This window comes from Malaclemys terrapin, chromosome 11 (genome assembly GCF_027887155.1).
Source record: "Malaclemys terrapin pileata isolate rMalTer1 chromosome 11, rMalTer1.hap1, whole genome shotgun sequence".
Classification (NCBI taxonomy): domain Eukaryota; kingdom Metazoa; phylum Chordata; order Testudines; family Emydidae; genus Malaclemys; species Malaclemys terrapin.
The window spans coordinates 10,564,034-10,585,322 of NC_071515.1; the positions used below are offsets into that span (position 1 = coordinate 10,564,034).

A 21,289-nucleotide genomic window follows, 5' to 3' on the forward strand; every position below is an offset into this window, starting at 1 on the left:
ACACACAGATTTCTCCTCCCTCCCTCCCAGTGCCCTTCCCCACAGCCCCACCACCACAACTAAACAATGCCCCACACAGACCCCCAGTGCCCCGACACACACAGATCTCTGTCACTGCCCAGCACCCACCAACAGGCCCCCACTGCCTAGCACCCCAAAACACACAAACCTCCCCCACTGCCCAGCGCCCTCCACACCCTCACAGCCCAGCACTCCCCGCACACCTCCCAGACACTCACTCCACCACACCCTTCCCCCTTCCCTGGCCGCACTCACCAGCCCTGCTGGGAGGTCTCTGGCTCCTAGGGTGAGAGCCGCAAGGGGAGTCTCCAGTGGTGAGCAGGAGCCGGTTCGCGGGAACCGGTTGTTAAATTTAGAAGCCCTTTTAGAACCAGTTGTCCTGCGCGGGACCGGTTCTAAAAGGGCTTCTAAATTTAACAACCGGTAAGTTGAAGTGACCAGGACCGTAGCTGGGGGGGAGCAGAGGGAGCGGCTGCTCCCCCTGAGCACATTATCCAAAAGTGGCGCCTTAGGAACCGACCCCATGGGTGCTCCAGCTCTCCGCCCCGCTCCCCGGCCCCAGCTCACCTCCGCTCCGCCTCTGAACACTCCGCCCGCTTCTCCCCCTCCCCCCCCGCTTCCCGCGAATCAGCTGTTCACGCGGGAAGCCTGGGAGGGCAGAGAAGCAAGCGGCGGCTTCGCACTCAAGCCCAGGGAGGCGGAGACGGAGCGGAGGTGAGCTGGGGTGGGGGGAGCCGTCCGCGCCACAGCAGGTAACCCGGGGGGAGGGGCGCGCACGGGAACCGCTCCCCGCCCCAGCTCACCTCCGCTCCGCCTCCCTGGGCCTGAGTGCGAAGCCGCCGCTTGCTTCTCAGCCCTCCCAGGCTTCCTGCGCGAACAGCTGATTCGTGGGAAGCGGGGGGGCTGCAATCTCAGACTGACCCAGTGCTCCAGGCACTGCGTGGTGGCAGCGTGGCCCGGCTCCAGTGGCGCGGCTGTAGCACCGCCAGCCACCTCCAGGCAGCGCGGTAAGGGAGCCGGGAGGGGGTGTTGGATAGAGGGCGGGGGAGTTCAGGGAGGTGGTGGGGGGGTGGATAGGGGTCGGGGCGGTCAGATGGCAGGGAACAGGGGGATTGAATGGGGGCAAGGGTCCCGGGGGGCAGTCAGGAAGGAGCAGGGGTTGGATGGGGTGGTGGGAGGCAGTCAGGGGCAGGGGTTCCAAGGGTGGTCAGGGGACAGGGAGAAGGGGTGTTTGGATGGGGAATCAGGAGAGGAATTGGATGGGGCGGTGGAGGGCAGTCAGGGGACAGGGAAAGGGGTGGATGGGGCAGGGGTCCCGGGGGGGGGCATCAAGGAACGCAGGGGGTTGGATGGGGCAGGAGTCCCGGGGGGGGTGGGCCAAAAAGCGCTCACGACGGGGGCGGTGGCTGAGCCCTGTGTCCCGCTGTGGGGGGGCGAGGGCTCCGTGCCTGTGTCCCACTTGGGGCAGTGGGGAGGGGCAGCGGCGCGCGCGGGCTCCGTGTCCCGCTTGGGGCTGGGGGGGGCGGGTGGAGGCGCGGCGGCGCGTGAGGGCTCCATCCCCATGTCCCGCTTGCGGCGCGGGGGGTGGTGGAGGCGTGGCGGCGTGTGAGGGCTCTATCCCCGTGTCCTTCTTAGGGAGGGGGGTGGTGGACGCGTGGCGGCGTGCGAGGGCTCTATCCCCATGTCCCGCTTGGGGCGGGGGTGGTGGTGGAGGTGTGGCAGTGTGCGAGGGCTCCATCCCCGTGTCCCGCTTAGGGCGGGGGCGGGTGGAGGCGCGGCGGCACGCGAGGGCTCCATCCCCATGTCTCGCTTGTGGCGCGGGGGGTGGTGGAAGCGTGGCGGCGTGCGAGGGCTCCATACCCGTGTCCCGCTTGGGGCGGGGGTGAGGGTGGAGGTGTGGCAGCGTGCGAGGGCTCCATCCCCGTATCCCGCTTGCAGCGCGGTGGGTGGTGGAGGCATGGCAGCGTGCGAGGGCTCCATCCCCATGTCCCGCTTAGGGCGGGGGGTGGTGGATGCATGGCGGCGTGCGAGGGCTCTATCCCCGTGTCCCGCTTGGGGCGGGGGGGGTGGAGGTGTGGCAGCGTGCGAGGGCTCCATCCCCATGTCCCGCTTGCGGCGCGGGGGGGGGTGGAGGCGTGGCGGCGTGCGAGGGCTCCATCCCCGTGTCCCGCTTGGGGCGGGGGCGGGTGCAGGCGCGGCGGCGCGCGAGGGCTCCATCCCCGTGTCCCGCTTGGGTCGGGGGGCGGTGGAGGCGCGGCGGCGCGCGAGGGCTCCATCCCCGTGTCCCGCTTGGGGTGGGGGTGGGGCCGGCAGCGCGCGAGGGCTCCGTGCCTGTGTCCTGTTGGGGCAGGGGGGCCGGTGGCGTACGAGGGCGCAAAAATATCCTTGCGCCGGTGCCGGCATTGGGTCGGGGGGGCGCCTGAAAGCCCCGCCACCGCAGCTGGACTCAGCCGCCCGCATTGCTGGCTCCTGTCGGCGGGCAGGCACGCCACCGCGGGCCGTATGTTGTGCAGGCCTGCTATATGGCATGAACCTGTTAGTCCCTCGTAGATTCGTCCACACTGCTTCTGCTGTCAAACCTTCTCGTGGCTCCGTAGCATGAGAGGGCTAATGCACAGATTCCATCTCTTCCTACAAGGTCACAAAGAATCTACGACAACCAAGTTCAGGATCTAATCGAGCTGTATCCTCCCTGTACTGCTGTACGGTTGCGAAACATTGGGACTGCGCCACTCAGAGTGGGCAAAGCTGGAGGCTTTCCACATAAAATGCCAACGTTGTATATTGGGCATAGAGTGGAATGACTTCATTTGTAAAGCAGATGTTTATGATCGCTCCGGTCTACAGACTACTGGGGCCATTGTCCGCAGACGGCGTCTTATGCTTTTCAGACATGTCGCGAGTATGCCACAAGATGTTCCGGCGAACGCCGTTCTCTGAGTGGCTCGTAACATCCGAGAGACAATTCCACCAATCAAGGGGTGCAGGCAGCCCAAAGGCAGGACCCCTATTACGTGGGTTCCTCAAGTCTATTCCGACGTTGGGCTCTCGGCCCGTCAAGCACAGGAATGGATCAATGGTGAACAACTGCTACGGCCAACCGTTCGGCTAAGCGTTGAAGAAGAAGTATGGATTTAGGTATCTAACTTTTGACATCCATGTTTGAAAGTGCTGGCCCAAGTGTCTAAAGAAAAGTGAGATTATATAATGTCAATGGATGGAGAGATGAAGGGTTTTATTTAACTATCCAAGGGGAACTAGAGGCCTGGATCATACGAACAGCCATATTGGATCAGACCAGTGGTCCATCTAGCCCAGCATTCCATCTTCTGACAGTGGCCAGTGCCAGATGCTTCAGAAGGAATGAACAGAACAGGGCAATTTATCAAGTGATCCATCCCCATCATCCAGATTCCATCTCTTCCTACAAGGTCACAAAGACAGTATCAGAGATCTGAGGCCAATCAGAAGAAATGGAAAAGGTCATTAATGCCGTGGCTGATGTAATGAACCAGCTACCTTGCAACTCGTTCCATTATGGAAGGAAGACAGAGACGTGAGAGCAAATGCCCTTGGTTTTACACTAACAGTCTTGTCACCTTTTTGTTTAGCTGGAGCCAGTAGCCATCATTCTGCTGAGTACTGGGGTCACTTAAACTCATCCCCAGCTGCCTACATCTCATGGGGAACAATGCAGGTAATTACCACAGGATCATGCAGGCACTGGCTTCGGGGCTGGAGTGGTGGCTCAGCTGACCTCCTCCAGTCACCAACTTCTCTGTGGGAACTCAGGGCCCTCCTGAGTCCCATCGGTGGCTTTGGGAAGGGTCCGGGCCACCCAAGAGATCTCTGTCAGGAGCATTTTCCCTCTCCTCCTGGCCAGTCAAGCAGCAGAACAGGTTCCTGAATCTAGCTCCTAGGGTCTGAGGTGACTGGTTTCTGCCACCATCACGAACTTGCTGAATGGCCCATGAGACACTGACACGGACAGAGGAATCCGGATCTTGCTGTAGGTCACTGAGAGCTGGGACAGAGAGAGGAAGCTCAGGTCAAAACACATATCGTATTAGCATGCCCTAGCACCTGCACCATGGGCCTCTGTATCTTCCACAGGGGCGGCTCTATGTTTTTTGCCACCCCAAGCACGGCAGTCAGGCGGCCTTTGGTGGCATGCCTGCGGGCGGTCCGCTGGTCACGCGGATTCAGCGGCGTTTCTGTCGGTGATCTGCCGGTCCCGCGCTTTCAGCGTACCTGCCGCCGAATTGCCGCCGAAGCTGCGGGATCGGCGGTCCTCCCGCAGGCATGCCGCCGAAGGCTGCCTGACTGCCGCCCTCACGGCGACCGGCACGCCGCCCCCCGTGGCTTGCCGTCCCAGGTACGCACTTGCTGCGCTGGTGCCTGGAGCCGCCCCTGATCTTCCACAGCAACTAACTCCTCCCAGATGCTCTGGACCCACCAGGGCTATCAGTGTCATCGCCAGCTGATAACCGCTTAAGTCCTCAGGGACATCTGCCCTTGGCAGCACCATCTTCCACTGCATTCTGGGGCATCCACCTCCTTAGCACCATCTCCCTGACACATGCCAGGGCCTCTCACCCTGCCTGGCATTTACTTTCTCCTGGTAAAACCTTCTGGCACCTGGAGATGGAAGTGACGCCTGACATCAGAGAAAACAAAGCTGGGACTGATGTCCAGGCTCTCTCAACAGCTACCTCTGGCCACGTCTAAATTGAACTCAATGCAGCAGCATGGCGGGGGAGTTGCACTTTTTCCTAGACTGGTTCACAAGTGGGAGGGATAGCTCAGTGGTTTGAGCATTGGCCTGCTAAACCCAGGGTTGTGAGTTCAATCCTTGAGGGGGCCATTTAGGGAACTGGGGTTTAAAAAACAAACAAACACTATCTGGGGATTGGTCCTGCTTTGAGCAGGGGGTTGGATTAGATGATCTCCTGAGGTCCCTTCCAACCCTGATATTCTACAAGGAGCATGAGCTCTCCTTCCACATGCAAACACAGCCATGTGGCAACTACTTACACTGAAGTATCAGCTCCTTCTCTTGCCTGACCATGGCGGGCTCTGAGCTTTGAACAGTGCAACCTGGAACGTACAATGGAAATGAATCTTGCAGGAGTTTTCACCTCCCCTGGGGCTACCTTTTAAAAAATGTCAGTCTTTCCAACAAGCAAAACAGCTTTCAAGTGGTCCCTGGGATAATCAGACAAGTCCACAAGCTCCAAGACAAAGAGGCTCATGTCTTGGAAGATACAGAGAGCCTGATTGCCAATGGCTATGGTATTGCTGCAGTCCCACAGGGATTCCAGTCGGTGGAGCTGGAGGGTAGGGTTGTAATTTGCTCCAGGCCTTTTGATATAATCCCCAGCCCAACTGCCTCAAGGGCAGGAAATCTAGACACTAGGATCCCAGGGGGTTAATTCTTGCTGCTATTGCCCTCCAAGCAGAACACGGGACAACCTCTCAGATAGAAGTTGCTTAAGAAAAGTCGTGGTTACCGATAAAGATGGCTGCTGCCTGTCGTATTGGAGCCTGGGGGCTTTGGAGGTGATCCAGACATTGAAGCAAGATGTCAGATACGCTCTTGAGCTTCAGCACCTAGGAATAGAAACCAAAGAAGCTTCTTGTTGCTGGGGCCACAGGGTGAGGAGAAGAGAGATTTCATCTCCAGGTAGCTGCTTGGCTTGGAGGGGTGGGAAGAATGCAGCTCCCATCTCCATGTATCCTGGGGGCGACCATCTACATGCCAGGGAGTCATTAAATGACCATTTCAAAGTGTCACCAGACACATTGCTGGTGTCTGAGCTGCTGGCACTGCAGGGCTGGAGGTGGCACTAGAGAACACTGAAGCCTGGTTGTATGGGCTTCATCTGGGGAGGACATTAGAGAGGGTGCAGAGCATAGGAAATACGGTGCAGAAGTGGCCAATGGGCTGGGGTAAGGTGAAAAATGGGGACATCCAGTTTCCTGCAGGATTGGGAAGGCATTTTTGCCATCAACTGATTCTTTATGTTGTGAGCTTTCACCTCCGTACTGAACTCCTGGCCAGGTCTGGCTGTTCAGATCTGACAGGCACTGGGAGGAGTGGGGGAGCTGGGTGCTTCTAAGAGGAAGCCAGAGTGCAGTATGCTAGTACTAGACATGCAATCAGAGCAGTGAGTGAGGGAACACGTTTCCGGTCCCACATCTAGAAGCAGCACTCACGAGAAGCCGATTGTTCACTTACAGAGTGCTGGCAGATCTTGTCCACCACCCGGGGATGGGTGTGCCAAGCCTTCTTGCTGTTAATCTGCTTAGGACAAGACCATCCCAGGAGCTGAAAACACCCAGCCAAGGCTTTCTGACACCTCTGCAACACAATATGGGACAAGGAGAGTTTGCATCATGAGAAGAGCTGGAATCTGTGGTCACTCTGCAGTGAAAAGCCAGCTGAAATGATCAATGAGGGAAAGGAACGTGGGGGTCACATGGTATCCTGCTGACCCTTGGTGTCTCTTTGTTCCTATTAGTGGAGGCTCCTGGAGTTTGATCTTCATGGTGGCTGCAGTTCAGTGACTTAGGAAGTGGCTGCTGGGAGCCATAAAACATCTCCACTTGTGTGTCCATTGAAGGCCAGGGAACTTGCTTGGGTAAGCGGGTAGGGCTGAGATTTTTCACTTTTGGGAGGCGGCTCTGGAGACAGATCTAGCAGGAGAGCTGGAGCAGTCAGGGCCTGCTGCACCAGGGAGCACATGGCAGCGGGACTCACCTTGCCCACGTCAGGGTCCTCGTCCTGTAAGTGAAGGAGCAGTGGGACCAGGCTGCGGGTCACTTCCTCCTGCAGCAGGGGCTTCTGCCTCCTCTTCACTGTGTTAAGCAACTCTGTAAAGAGCATGATGGCAGCAGAGCGCACCTGGGGTCTCACCTGTGATGGACACACAACCATGAGGGGATCTCACCGAGGGAGCTTCACACTCTCCTTACAGGGTGAGCTCGGCACAATGCAAACCACAGATAGGGGCCAGTCTGACTAATAACTCCATGGTCTGCCCACCAAGAGGGCATCCATTTGCAGAAAGGTTTGGGTGTAGGGGCAGACAACACAGGTTAGGACAGTGGTTCCTAAATTTCCCTGGAGGCCTCCTGTAAGTGCTGACTCCATCCACAGTGAAGGGCTCTTTGGAGGGTTTCTTTAATGGGTTCAACACTTTCATAGTTTCATAGCATTTAAGGGTCATTCATTCATCTAGACTCCAAAGCACAGGACATTACATTTCACCCCATGACCACTACACTGAGCATGTTAACTTGAGTTAGATTAAAGCATATCAGTCCTCAGGAGACCAAACGGTTGCATGCCACACACAGAGAACACGAGAGACCAAGGTGTCACCAATGCCTGAGGCCCAGGCAATGGGTCGGAACTGATCAGGTCAGATATGCCACCACTACGACTCCAGAGTCACAACACTGCCTGGCTGGGGATGGGCAGGTCAAGAGCCCCTGACTTACAGCATCGAGTAAGGGGATTAGCTTCCTGGCCACGCTGGTGAGCTCACTCCCATCCAGGCTCTGCAGAAGGTTCTGAACAGCTGAGATGGCCTCCAGAATACTCCCATCATCCATCTCATCTGAGCCCCAAAGGATGGCAGGCAGCAGGGCCTTGACTTGTTCCACCTACACACACACACACATGGGGGGGCTCATCAGATCTCCCAGCCCTCCAGTAAGTACACGCCACAGTGCTAGCGCTGTGTTTATTCTACCCCATGGCACCAAATCAGAGAGAAGCTCCGTCTCCACAGTCGGAGGCGTGGTGCTTTAGAATCGATGGGGATGCCTGACGAGGCAATCAGTGAATCCTAACCCTGTCCCGGGTCGTTCTGGTGTAGGGTGGGCAAAGCTGTGGTTTGCTTCAGGGCTTTTCTCTCTTTTCTACGTGCTATTAATTATTATTATAACAGATGCTGGCAGCAATCTCCATAGTTAAGGCTGGTACACAGTTTCCATTCTAGTTGCTCCTTTTGATACGCTCCTAAAAACATTCCCTTTTTGGATGGAAATGTTCCATGCTGTCTCCCCAGTCAACTGTGATTTTTTCCTGGGGTGATTGCGTCTCTGAGCTGTAGGACAGTTTTTCCACTTACAAACAAACAAACAAACGAAAACTTCTAGCCACCTTCTTTTCCCATGCAGACAATCCCCCTAATGGTGAAACTTGGGGAAAAAATCAAACCTGGCCCATGGGGAGTCCTAGGTGAGAGCTGAACCCTCTGCAAAGTTTGAGAAACTTGGACCTGATAGTGCAAGGCATTGAAATATCATTTGGGGGCAGGGTCCCAACACTCTTTAAGAGAGTGCTCTGCCTCTCTCAGGGCCAGAGACTTTGGGGCCAGCCAGCCCCATGCTATAATCAGATGCAGCGGAGGAGGAGAGAACTATTTTGGGCTGTCAGGAAGGAAGGGGAAGCAGGAGCAGGGGGGAGTGGCTCCTAGAGTACCCTGGGAGGGAAGGCAGGGGGAATCTGATGGGGGAAAAGGGCCTCCAGGGAGGAAGCCTTGGCAAGCAGTCCTCCCTCAAGAGAACAAAGAACTCCGCAGAGCCTAGGGGCAAAAAGCTTGCAGAAGGGGTGTCCAGGAAGGGGGCCAAAGTTAAGTTTTCTTATGTTTACTAAGGACAGGGTGGAACCTTTGTTGAGTGAGCTCAGAAGAGGAGATGTGGTAATGGCAGAAGATCCTGTTTCTGATTTTTAGTCCGTTGGACACTGTCAGGTTTGATTCTGAGGGTTTTATCTTTGGTCTTCAAAGGCTTGTTTGTCTTAATAAATGAGCCTGAATAAGGGTGTTATTGAACGAGGTATTTGTGAAGTCAAGCCGAGGAGGGGGAAACTGAGGCAGTGCTGCAATGTTGGGTCTTGCCACTGGAGGGGGCGATGAGACAGGGCCCTGTGTGCTCGCTAAGGTCTTTAGACCAATCAAGGTCTTCCTTTGTGACAGCACCAGGAATGGTCTCTCCAAGAAGGAACAGGAATGCTGCTGGGGTAATTTGCATGGGGGAGAATTAGGGTTACCATATCTGAACTTTCAAAGAGAGGACACTCCATTGGGGGGGTAGCCCTGCCCCCTAGCCACTCCCTCCCACTTCCCGCCCCCTGACAGCCCCCCCAGAACCCCCGACCCATCTAACCCCCCCTCCTCCCTGTCCCTGACTGTCCCAACCCCTCTCCACACCCCTGCCCCCCTGACAGCCCCCCCGAACTCCCGACCCATCCGAACCCCCCCCCGCTCCCTGTCCCCTGACTGCCCCCCTTCTCCAACTCCCCGGCCCCCTTACTGTGCCACTCGGCTTAGAGCAGGTGTCTGGCTCCACGCCCCAAGGAGCGCCCCGCCCAAGTGCTGCCGAGCGGCGTGCTGTGGCTGTGGAGGAGGGGGGGAAGCGGGGGAGGGGCTCTGGCCGCCACTGCGAGCCCCGCCGCCGTGTTCCCTCATAGGTGCACAGCCCCGCCCCCCAGCGCTGCCAGGCGGCGTGCTAAGGCTGCAGGGGATGGGGGGAGCTGGGAAGGGGCTTTGGCTGCCGAGGCCCCAATGCGAGCCGCGCTCAGCCGCCCTGTCAGCCGCTTTTCGGTCGATAAATAGCTGACTTGGGGGAAATCCCGGACATTTTTAGATTTTTAGAAATCCCCCCCGGACGGCTATTTAAAGAGCGAAAAGCCGGACATGTCCGGGGAAACCCGGACGTGTGGTAACCCTAGGAGAATGATAACGTCCACCTGAAATCCAAGCAGTAAAATCCCATCTAAAATACTCTCCGAGGAAAGATCTGCATTGAGGGGCCGTTGTGATCCCCGTTCCTGCTGGGGAAATGGAGGCACCGAGAGGGTCAGCAAGCCAGCAGCAGAGGTGGGCTCAGAACACTGTGCCTCACTGCCTGCCCAGAACTCAGTCCACTGGGTCACAGCCACCTCGTCGTTTTCCAGTTAACCAAGCCTGGGCTCTCACCTTCCCTGGTTGGGTTGCCAGGATGCTGAGTCCTCTTAGACCAAGTGAATGGAAAACTGGGCTGGGGTGTTTTGTCCACTCCTCGAGACGGTCCAAAGTGTCTGGATGTGGGAGCTTCTTGGCCTCTTCGTAACGCAGAAGCTGAAAACAACACAGAGCGAATCAGCAGCAGGTGCTTAACGGAAAACTTTGTGTGTCGGTTCTGTGGAGAGGCATCATAACCTCCATGTTGTACTGTCCATTGCTATACATCAGCCCCACTTTGTGTGTGACACCCAGTCCTCCCACTGACTTCCTGGCCGTTAGCACTAGACTCAGCCATAGGCATTAGCAGAGCTGCTCTACCCTCCAGGAGAACATGTAGGGCAACAAAATGTTCAGTGACCATTTGTATGGCGGACTCTTGTGCATCTGGGGGTTTGCCAAGAGCAGCCGAACCCCTCGTGGTGACCCTGTGAAGCAGAACAAGCCGCTCTGAGATAACGCGAAAGCTGAGACTTATAAGTCAAAGCCTTGAGTTGAAATCCTGACCCCACTGAAGTCAGTGGAAGTTTTGCCATTGATCGCAATGGGCCCAGGATTGGACTCCTGGTGAGGAGAGAATTAAACCCCATCCCTTAATGAGTTAGATGAGGAGACAATCCCTGAAAACTGTCAATAGGAACTAGCCAGACAGAACCCGTGGAAATGGGGAGGACAACCTAGCGATGGACTATAGAGCCACCTCATTCCTGGTGATGTGCCTCTAACTAACCCATCCAATAGAGAAGGTTAAAGATTGCTCACCACATTCAGAGCTAATGATCCTGCATCTGGGGGAGCTTTTACCATGATCCTCTCTCCTCCATACCCACTCTCAATTCCCCTCTTTGCTTTTCCTTAGTGACTTCGCAGGGAGGAACCTTTCATGGACCTGCAGAAAGGCTGATGCCGACAGGAGACCCAGCTGCCCTTCGGGAGAGTCCAGGCTGATGCTGTTCTACAGAACCTTAGTTTCTTGGATATTCCCATCAGGCTCCTGATTACAACTTTGGAGCAACCAATGATCCCCTAAAGGATCCATCTCAGATTTTACACTGAGCGTGCTGGGACAGGACTGGGGGAGCCTAGTCAGTGCTGCATGGACACCTGGCAATGTGGACATGACCAATAAAGCTCATCGTTTATTTAGCGCAATAATGAGTCTCAAAGGCTTGATTTAAGGAGTTGCTCACTAATCTAGGACACAAGACCCAATTGCTCTCATCAGCTAATGAAACTTACTTCTACAAAGAAGGCCATCATGGTCAGCCTGTGTTTCTTATCACCTCTGTCGAGGAGCGGGATCACTAGGTCCAGCAGCATCCTTGTGGTCTCAGGGCAAGCATAGTGCACCATGGCTCTGTGACACAAAGCAGAAATACCTTTGTTAGTAAGGGAAGAAGCACATTCAGCAACAAGGGGGTGAGGGGTCAGCTTGGGGCCACATGGCAGCCCAGAAGTGAGGAATGTTTCATTCTGGAATTGCCCCCACTAGCAGGACTGACTGCATGGAAAACGCTTGTGTATTACCTGGCCAGCAGGCTCACCCCATGGAGGTGATCTTGGGGGCTTTGTAGGAGGATCCAGCCTTGCTCCTTCTCCATAACAGTCAGCTCGGAACGGCAGCCAACACAGAGAAGCAGCATCTTTATAGCCTCCACTGCAGAGCTAGATTCAAACAACACACCAGCGTGACTGAGTGCCAGGAACCCCCTCATGGTAGGTCTGTCAGGGAGTGATGGATTCACTTGTGTGTGGAAAGACACACCAATGGTTTAAATAGAGCTTAGGAAGGCACAGGTTCGTGACTGGGGTTCCTAGGCACTATAGTAATACAATTTAATAATATGAAGAAAGAGAAAGAGTTCTGAGCAAATCCTACAGACAATTGCACATCAGCACTAGGGCATGTCAATGTCACAGAACAGGAGAACTTTAGTGTTGGACCCACATTCCTTTGACACACTGGCAAATTGGCTCCCACTAATTTCTCCCCATAGCTGCTGGGATAGTCTTTCTACTTCCTCTGCAGTGCATTGGTCGGTATGTCATTTACCACTGAGAGACACCCTTGCAACCTAAGCCCTGCCTGCTAACTCCCTCAGAATTAGAGAGTTATGGAAAACCTGCAGGGGCCACATGAGAGCTGGAGAAGAGAACTATGACTTCTCTATGACTGTCCATGTAATTAGACCGTTGACTTTCCAGTAGGCGCAGTACCTGGTGTGGAGGCTCTGCCGGCTGCTTTCCCTTCCAGAGACTTTATCCCTTGGTATGCTCTGTCCCAGGCTGAAATGGATTTCGACAAGAAGAGCCATTAGCAGCTGAGGATAGAGGCGGGTTGTGGCATCTCTGGACTTGCTCACCGAGATCATCTCATAGAGGGCGCATGTGGCCTGAAGAGGGAACAAGACAGACACAAGCTTACTTGGAAATCCTACTCCCTCCTGCGTCAGTTCTCAGGACTTCCTACTTATGTGCTATGAAACTCCCCTGATTCATGGAGAAACAAACTGAGTTAAACTGCCCTGAGCAGCAGGGCGGGGGAAGCCAGGCACTGGCAGGTTGAAGGCTTTACCTTGTGGAGTCTGGTGACACTAGGCCGCATTGCCACACAGGGGACCTAGCTTTGATTTCGGATCTCGCAGAGCTTCCTGACCTGCAGGGGCTGCAGAGACAGCATGCTTGGGGTGGGGGTAATGCCTCATGGGACTAAGAATGGGAGAGAATAAATTAATGAAGAGAAGAGTGGCTCTTTCATCAGCTTCCTCGGCATCTTTCTTCTCCCTCATTTGGACTTCCACCGTCATTCTTTCATGCTCGCATTGTTCCTTGGCTTCCAAGTGCCTCAGAGGGGCCTTTTCTTCTGCATCTGGGGTCTAGGGGGGCTGAGACCCTGCTTTTTGGTCAAAGTCCATGAGCAAATCTCTCAGTTCGTGTTCTGCGGCTTTCTTCTTAACAGATAGCCCCCTTTCTTTACATACTTTTTCAAGTTCTTTTGAGTCAAGACTCTCAGAGGATTGTGATTCACCCATTGTAACTCATCTTTAACCCTTAAAACTTTCCATATCAAATTTAAACTTTAAATAGTGATGGGTTATGATCTTTAAGCCCAATTGACCTGTGGCATGTGACTCCTGTGCTGACTACGCCAATTGTCACGCTCTCTGGAGTGGTTCACAACTGTGAGTGCCAATCTTAGATCAGACTGTCATAAAACAGGGCAGGCACCTCAAACTAGTAGTATATTCTATAATTAGATTTCACAAAGCCAGTAACAATTGTGCATTCCTGGATTACAGTACCAGTTTTACCAAGGACAGTCTTACCACAGACAGTCCCCTTAGACACTCCAGCCTATCTTGCCACCCAGACAAATTGAACTTTGTGATTAAAGGTTATTAAAACCAAAAATCACACCACATCAGGTTACTCCCAACCCCAAAGGGTCAGTCACTTACCCTAGGTCAATTGGTACTCTGGATCTCGCACCAAAAACAACACTGGCAGCCAATTCTCTAGTAAACTAACTAAAGATTTATTAGCTAGGAAAAATAAATGAGAGTTATTGAGAGGTTAAAGCAGGTAAAATACATTAACAGGTGAGTCAAAATTTGTAAATCCCAAATGATAGCGGAGATGTAGTAATCTCTTGGTTTCCTAAAAGTCTTTTCAGGAACCCAGATGTTTCTGGGAATCTCTATTTTGCATTTGGCATCTTCCCTGTAAGAGTCCAAACAGTCAGAGATACAGGATCATTCCTTGACATCTATTTTATAGCTTTTCCAGAAACCAATCTGAACAGTGTCTTTACCCAAGTGGGTTTTGATGAGTAGGAAATTCAGACTTAGTCTGTGAATTCCCGTTGTCAAACACAGTAGCCCTTGCTTTGAAGTTAGCAGTCTTCTTCATTTACATTTCCAAGGCTCCAATTGTGTTTGATGGGTAATTTAATTACAGGGATATACACGATGCCAATGTAATGTAATAGCAAACAAGAATCCTTCATTAGTTTTCATAAACTTTACACATCAAGTTCATTCTCATCTTTTAACACCAACGCACACTTTTGATCTAGGGTTAACTAATTACAGGGATATACACAATACAATAGCAATCAACAGGTTATAAAGATAAGTGTTTCCTTTAACTTTTCCTTTGAACTAAACAAACACACAGGTGAACTGCCTGATTACACTACAATAGCTTTTGACGTCTTTGATTTCTGTTAGCATCTGAGTGAATTAGCCTGCAACCCTATCCTGAGCTGGCACCAGGGCAGACAGTGTCACAGGGGTTTCTCAGAGCTCCAACATGGATGCAATGAATGGAACCCTCCCCCAAGGGTTTGTCAGGACATTATGGAGTAGCCCCAAAATGGAGGGGATAGTCTGTCCCTGTAAAGGTAGCGGTGCTAGGGGTCAGCCCACCCTTGTCACGTGGCGTGGCCCTGTCAGATTTTGAGATGTCTGATATACGTAAGGAGCTGGGAAATACTGGTAGGGAAGAAGTGGTCCAAGGAATAAGTCGTGTTCAGGAGGAACTCCTGTTATGTTTCTGTAAGGACCTGGGACCAGGAGCCTTGCAAAATGGGAGGGCCAGGACTCCCCTCTCTCCCAGTGAATTGGGATGAGCTTTAGGAAGGGGATCAGCATACATGCTGCCTCCTCCCTCCTAGCAGAGAAAACACCAGCAGGAGAAGGCTGAACCCAGGGGTGCTGGCACACGTTGTGTAGTGGGGGTGCTGAGAGCCATTGAACCAAACTGTAAACCCTGTATATGATGGAAACTGCTTCAAGCCAGGGGGTGCTACAGCACCCCCGTTCCCCCAGTTCCAGCACCTATGCCTGAACCCTCTGAGCCTGAGGACTGACTGGGGAAAAAGGGCCACCAGGAGAATCTGGCTAAGGCCCCACAGTTGGCTAACTTACAACCCAGCATAAAGGAGGAGACTGGGGGAGTCCTGCCTGCAGGAGAGGTGGAGGGACTGCCTGAAGTAAATGCCACCTCCAGGAGGAAGGCTAGGGGGCAGGGACTCCTATCTTATGGAGGGAAACCAGAAGGACTGTTTGAAACACAGCCCAGCTGCTGCCAGGGAGGCTGGGAACAGCTTTGAGGAAGCTCCTCAGAAGTTGGGTGGGAAGAAGTCACAAGGAGCCACAAATCCAGGGCGGGAAAAGCAGAAGCTGCAGACCCCTGGGAGTTGCTAACAAGCAGGAAAAAGGGAGGAGCAGCTCAGGGAAGTGGTGAGGGATTGAAGGAACAGTCCTTAGCAGCCTATCATGGGGTCCGTGGGCTGGAACCCAGAGCAGAGGTCAGGTCTGGGTTCCCCAGCAAGAGGCAAAGTACCGACCTCAGGACTAAGAGACCAAGAATGATGAGGCTCAGATGGGGACTGAGGGCCTGGCACAGAGGCCACTACATGTTGGGTTTTCCCATACTGGACTTTTCTGTTAACCCTGGAAGAGGTGACGTGGCCAGAGGGCCAGACCATGGAACCTGCGGAGTGTTGCAGAACCAGGAGGCTGGACAAGGGGACACCAGTGTGGAATAAGCCCTGCAACATCATGTCCTGGCATGAGGAGGCGCGTTGGCGGTGAGTGTGCCATGTGACAGAGACATAGGATAGATTTAACTGTATGGGGCTATGGATGTTCGAACAGTGACTTACGGCAGCAGACGTGTGAGAGGCTTGGTGCTCAGAGCTGTGGTGACTCTGCAGCTTCACAACCAGGTTCTCCATCACCTGTCCTCCGAGGGCCGGGTCAGCAGATAGGAACTGCCATAGCTCGGCCGCATTGCTAGAAATTCAGAAATACGGCAACATGAGGGACTGGATGGCTTAGGAGAAAAGCTATTAAACCTCTTCACCAATGTAATCTCTTTGTAAGAGAAATCCTCCTGTGGAGCCAACGCCCTGCCCAGCAGTCCAGTCCCCAGAGCTTGTGCAATTCAATGTGGAGCATGAACAAGGACTCCATGGACCTCAGATTGAGAATCACTGACACAGGATATGGAGCATTTCAGCTCAAGGCTGCCAGTGTGAATCTGGCCTCAGTTGGTCACGACCTGTTACTGGCTGATGGCTAATACCAAGAGGCTGATGGCTAATGGCTAATACAGCTTCTCTGGCAGCAGATGTCCTATATGAAATGAACTAAGGGTCTCGGACCAGTGCCCAGTGCACGCTGTCCACATTACAGAGTCAACCACCATACTTGGCCCTTGTTGGTAGGTTCAGGGATTGAACGGGACATGGAGGCTGAATGAACCTTTCTTGCCTAGTCGGCAGCCCCTCCAGCTATGAGCTCAGAGTGTTGTTAGGGGCAGTGTGGAGGAAGCTTCATCGTCACTTCCTGGGCTGCAGCTGAGGTCTTCATTATCCAAGGGTGTCAATGGGGCACCTTTCACCAGCATTAAATTCCCTTTAAAAAAAAAAGGGAGCGGGCATGCAGCAGCGTGGCTCAGATCTCCGCAGCGCTCTGCCAACAACTGTGTGAGGGAAGGTTTCAGTGGAGTCCTCTGATATGCAGGGCTGGCTCTAGGATTTTTGCCACCCCAAGCAAAAAAAATGTTGGCCGCCCCCACTCTTTTTTTCGTGCCCCTCTCCCCCAGCCCTGCCCCAACTCCACCCCTTCCAAACCCCTTCCCCAAATCCCCAGCCCCGCCTCCTCCCCCGGGCGTGCCACATTCCCCCCCCATTGCTTCCTGGGGGCCCCCGCGACCTCCCACCCTAGCTCACCTCCGCTCCGCCTGCTACCCCGGGTGCGCTGCCGCTCTGCTTCTCCCCCTCCCTCTCAGGCGAAGGAGGGGGGAGAAGCGGAGCAGCGGCGCGTTCAGGGGAGTAGGCAGAGCGGAGGTGAGCTAGGGTCGGGGAGCGCAGGAAGTAACGGGGGGTACAGGAACCACTCCCCACTCCAGCTCACCTCCGCCTCCCCTGAGCGCCCCCCGCTCAGCTTCTCCTTCCTCCCTCCCAGCCTTGCTGCGCAAAACAGCTGTTTCACGCGTGGCAAGCCTGGGAGGGAGGGGGGAGAAGCAGAGCGACGGCGCATTCAGGGGAGCAGGTGGAGCGGAGGTGAGCTAGGGTGGAGGGGGCACAGGAAGTAAAGGGGGCTAGAGGAACCGTTCCCCACTCCAGCTCACCTCCGCTCCACCACCGCCGCCTCCCCCGAGCGCCCTGCTGCTCGGCTTCTCCTCCCTCCCAGACTTGCTGCGCGAAACAGCTGTTTCGCACGCAGCAAGCCTGGGAGGGAGGGGGGAGAAGCGGAGCGGCGGCGGTGCGCTCAGGGAAGCAGGTGGAGGCGGAGCGGAGGCGAGCTGGGGTGGCGGGGGCACTTTTTCCACATGCCCCGGAGTCAGCACCTATGATGGCCGGTTCCAGAATGCCGCCCCTAGAAATGTGCCGCCCCAAGCACCTGCTTGTTTTGCTGGTGCCTGGAGCCGGCCCTGCTGATATGGATTGTTTTTGGAACTCACCGCTTGGGATCATCCATCATAAAACCACGCTTTGCGTAATCACTGTTGCTCAACTTTTCCTGCCCAAACACAAATGTGCTTCAGATAGCAAACGTTCCACCTAGGCTCACTATCTGTACGTTCAGATGAAGGAGAACGGCGGAATGAGCTCTGCGCTTGCCAGCCGGAGTAGCAAAGTGATAGTGAACTCAAGAACACAGACTTAAATCCACCCCCTGCTCCAGGACCCATGAGCACTGACCGTAGGTGCGGGGGACTGTGCTTTTGAGAACCTCTCCCACAGGCAGATCTCTAACAAGTCCCAGGGGCTGGGAGAGGGGGACTGGGAATGAGAGCTCCTGCCTTGCACATGGGGAGACACATTCAGGGAATGGGGGAGAGGAATCTCTGACAGGCGGATTTCGCTCGCTGTGGTTTGTGGCTGAAAAGAGAAGAGCCATCAGGAGGAGAGGGCAGGTAATTTGCCCCATGTAGAGGGGGGAGATTCAGTCTTCAACAGTCAGTGCTTTATACTTTGCCTTAGTAAGACCAAACAATGTGCTCAGTGGTGAGGTTCTCATATAGGGCCTCAAAGGATCACGCGAGGCCTGAAGAGTGGAGGCATTTCGTACCTGTCTGTAGGGAAGGAGTAGTCCAGAAGGCATGAGATCACTGTGTCCAGATGCTCCGCCTCGCCAGCCAGCAGGGCCACTAACTTCTTCATCAGGGTCCTGGAGCTGGGCTGCTGGACTGAATCCAACCGGCTGCAAACCCCAGCCACAAGGTCTGCTGCCTGAGAGAGAGGAAACCAGATGAGACGGGACAAGACTCTCATCCCATCCTGCAGCTGGGGCAAGAGGGAACCTCAGCATCCCTGGAGAATCAGAGTTAGCCTCTAGGTTTTGCCTAAAAGTCACAATTTCCTATATTATTGGCAGGGCTCATTTCAGAGCCTTACAAGGTGCATTGTCACAAAGACCACATATCAATGGCTCAAAGGAGATGAGTCCTATCTAGGCACAATACAGGGGTAACATAAGAATGGCCATACTGGGTCAGACCAATTGTCCATCTAGCCCAGTATCCTGTCTTCTGCTGGTGCCAGATGCTTCAGAAGAAATGAACAGAACAGGGCAATTTATCAAGTGATCCATCCCATCACCCAGTCCCAGTTTCAATCAGAAGGCGTAGAGACACCCTGTGTACGGTGTTGCACCCCTGACCACCTTGGCTAATAGCCATTGATGGACCTGTCCTCCAGGAACTTCTCTAATTCTTTTTTGAAACTGGTTATACTTTTGGCCTTCACGACATCCCCTGGCAATGAGTTACGAATTGTGTTGTGTGAAGAAATATTTCCTTAGGTTTGTATTAACCCAGGTTTGAGTGTGTGTGTGTCTGTGTGTGTGTGTGTGTGTGAAAGGATAAATAAAACTTCCCTATTTACTTTCTCCACACCATTCATGAATTTATAGGTGTGGGCATCCCATGGATTTATACAGAGGCAATATGATATTTTCTGTCTTATTATCTATCCCTTTCCTAATGCTTCCTAACATTCTGGTAGCCTTTTTGACTGCCATTGCACACTGAGTGGATGTTTTCAGAGAATTGTCCATGATGACTCCACCCTTGAGTGGTAACAGCTGATTTAGACCCCCTCCGTTTGTATGTATAGTTGGGATTATGTTTTCCAACATAGAGGAATCAGACTAGAAGATCTGATGGTTCCTTCTGGCCTTAAACTCTCTGAACGTATGACTGTTCCCAGCACTGGGAATTCTAGTTTCCGTCCATCTCAGCAGCAGCGCCCCATACCTTCTCCACCTTAGTCCCACCGCTGTTCACCATGGCAGACAGCAATCCCTCTGCAGTTGGCTGGCAGTTATTGTTGCAGTGATTCGTCAGGCCATCCATAACAGTCAGAATGAAATCTGTCCTCTCTCTTGGGTTGAAATAGACTCCAAAGAGCTGAAGCATACAGGGAAAAGTGTAATTTACAAAAGGCCTCGTCCTGATCCCATGGGGGGCTGATAACTACTGGAGCCCAGAGAAAGCCCTGTCTGGGGGTTGCAGGTCCTCTCCAGCTTCTCAGGGGCTCTGTTTTACTCCTTTCTATTACAGGGCCCCAGTGGCTGATGAGGCTTCTGCTGAGAAACCATATCACTCACAGTGAGGCAAGAGGACTAGTTAAACCATTACAGTGGCCAACCTAGGAGTGCTGCCATGCACGTCAGGATGTGCATTTAGTGGTGTCAGACACCTACTTCTCAGGCATCCGAGGTGCAAGGGTCACCATTAAAAGATCAGCAGTTGCGGGATCCATGTAGTAATATTAGTAATGACTGTTACAGTACTCGGTCTTTGACTGTGACTGTATGTGATACCCTCCTACAACACATCCCAGTAGAAATACAGCACCCAAGTCCTGATTACGACACCATCACCATACTTCCTGGCTTGCAGCCTGACCCAAAGACCATTGAAATCAATGGAAAGACTTCCATTGGCTTCAATAGGTTTTGGATCAAGCCTATATAGTATAGACCTCGTTGTGACAGCTTCTAACAACCCAAAGTACTAGAGCAGCAGGTGTTCAACCTTCCCCATATGGACACTCCCTTTCCTATACTAGGACCCTTCCAGAGTCCCCTTCCAAACTAGCCAAGAGCCTGTCCCATTTGGCAATAAGGAAAGGGCAGGGTGGCTGTGCCCCCCAGGTTGGGAACCCATCTGCTAGAGCAGTGGTTCTCAATCAGGGATACGCATACCCCTGGGGGTACACACAGGGGTGGCAGGGTTGTATAATTTTTGGCATTGCTCAGAATGGGTCCAAGTCCCGCCTCCCGCTACACCTGCATAAGGCTCTGGGAGGGAGTCTGGGTGCGGGAGGGGGTTTGGGGTGCAGGCTCTGGGAGGAAGTTTGAGCGCAGGCTCTGGGAGGGAGTCTGGGTGTTGGAGGGGGTTTGGGGTGCAGGCTCTGGGAGGAAGTTTGAGCGCAGGCTCTGGGAGGGAGTCTGGGTGCGGGAGGGGGTTTGGGGTGCAGGCTCTGGGAGGAAGTTTGAGTGCGGGAGGGGTGCAGGCTCTGAGATGGAGTTTGGGTGCTGGGTGCAGGCTCTGGGTTGAGGCATGGGACTGGGGTGCAGGAGGGGCTGCGGGCTCTGGGAAGGAGTCTGGGTGTGGGAGGGGTTTTGGGGTGCAGGCTCTGGGAGGAAGTTTGGGTGCGGGCTCTGGGAGGGAGTCTGGGTGCGGGAGGGAGTTTGGGGTGCATGCTCTGGGAGGAAGTTTGGGTGCAGGAGGGGTGCAGGTTCTGGGAGGGAGTCTGGGTGCGGGAGGGGGCTTGGGGTGCAGGCTCTGGGAGGAAGTTTGAGCGCAGGCTCTGGGAGGGAGTCTGGGTGCGGGAGGGAGTTTGGGGTGCAGGCTCTGGGAGGAAGTTTGAGTGCGGGAGGGGTGCAGGCTCTGAGATGGAGTTTGGGTGCTGGGTGCAGGTTCTGGGTTGAGGCAGGGGGCTGGGGTGCAGGAGTGGCTGCGGGCTCTAGGAGGGAGTTTGGGTGCTGGGTGCAGACTCCGGGTTGAGGCAGGGGACTGGGGTGCAGGAGGGGCTGCGGGCTCTGGGAGGGAGTCTGGGTGCGGGAGGGGGTTTGGGGTGCAGGCTCTGGGAGGAAGTTTGGGTGCGGGAGGGGTGCAGGCTCTGAGATGGAGTTTGGGTGCTGGGTGCAGGCTCTGGGTTGAGGCAGGGGGCTGGGGTGCAGCAGGGGCTGCGGGCTCTGTGAGGGAGTCTGGGTGTGGGAGGGGTTTGGGGT

General features: G+C 54.4%; 1 protein-coding gene across 1 annotated transcript; it reads right to left on the bottom strand.

The window, feature by feature from the left end:
- Nucleotides 1–7,246: 7,246 nt before the first annotated feature.
- LOC128845214 (maestro heat-like repeat-containing protein family member 7) lies at nucleotides 7,247–19,403 on the bottom strand. The gene is made up of 9 exons (XM_054043605.1): nucleotides 19,305–19,403; nucleotides 18,119–18,279; nucleotides 15,703–15,832; nucleotides 12,252–12,427; nucleotides 11,562–11,699; nucleotides 11,274–11,391; nucleotides 10,011–10,151; nucleotides 7,525–7,689; nucleotides 7,247–7,258 (listed from the first exon to the last, which is right to left on the bottom strand). The coding sequence occupies exons 1-9, from the start codon at nucleotides 19,401–19,403 to the stop codon at nucleotides 7,247–7,249; spliced, it is 1,140 nt and encodes a 379-aa protein (XP_053899580.1).
- Between the last annotated feature and the right edge of the window lie 1,886 nt (nucleotides 19,404–21,289).

Bases quoted from the DNA above. Each gene is read 5' to 3' on its own strand.
- LOC128845214 (XM_054043605.1), bottom strand. From the start codon at position 19,403: ATGGATGGCCTGACGAATCACTGCAACAATAACTGCCAGCCAACTGCA. The intron at 11,700-12,251 runs GTACTGCGCCTA...GTTTGAATCTAG, and splicing joins CGGCAGAGCCTCCACACCAG to CTCTGCAGTGGAGGCTATAA. The intron at 10,152-11,273 runs GTAAGTTTCATT...TGTTGTTTTCAG, and splicing joins TGATGGCCTTCTTTGTAGAA to CTTCTGCGTTACGAAGAGGC.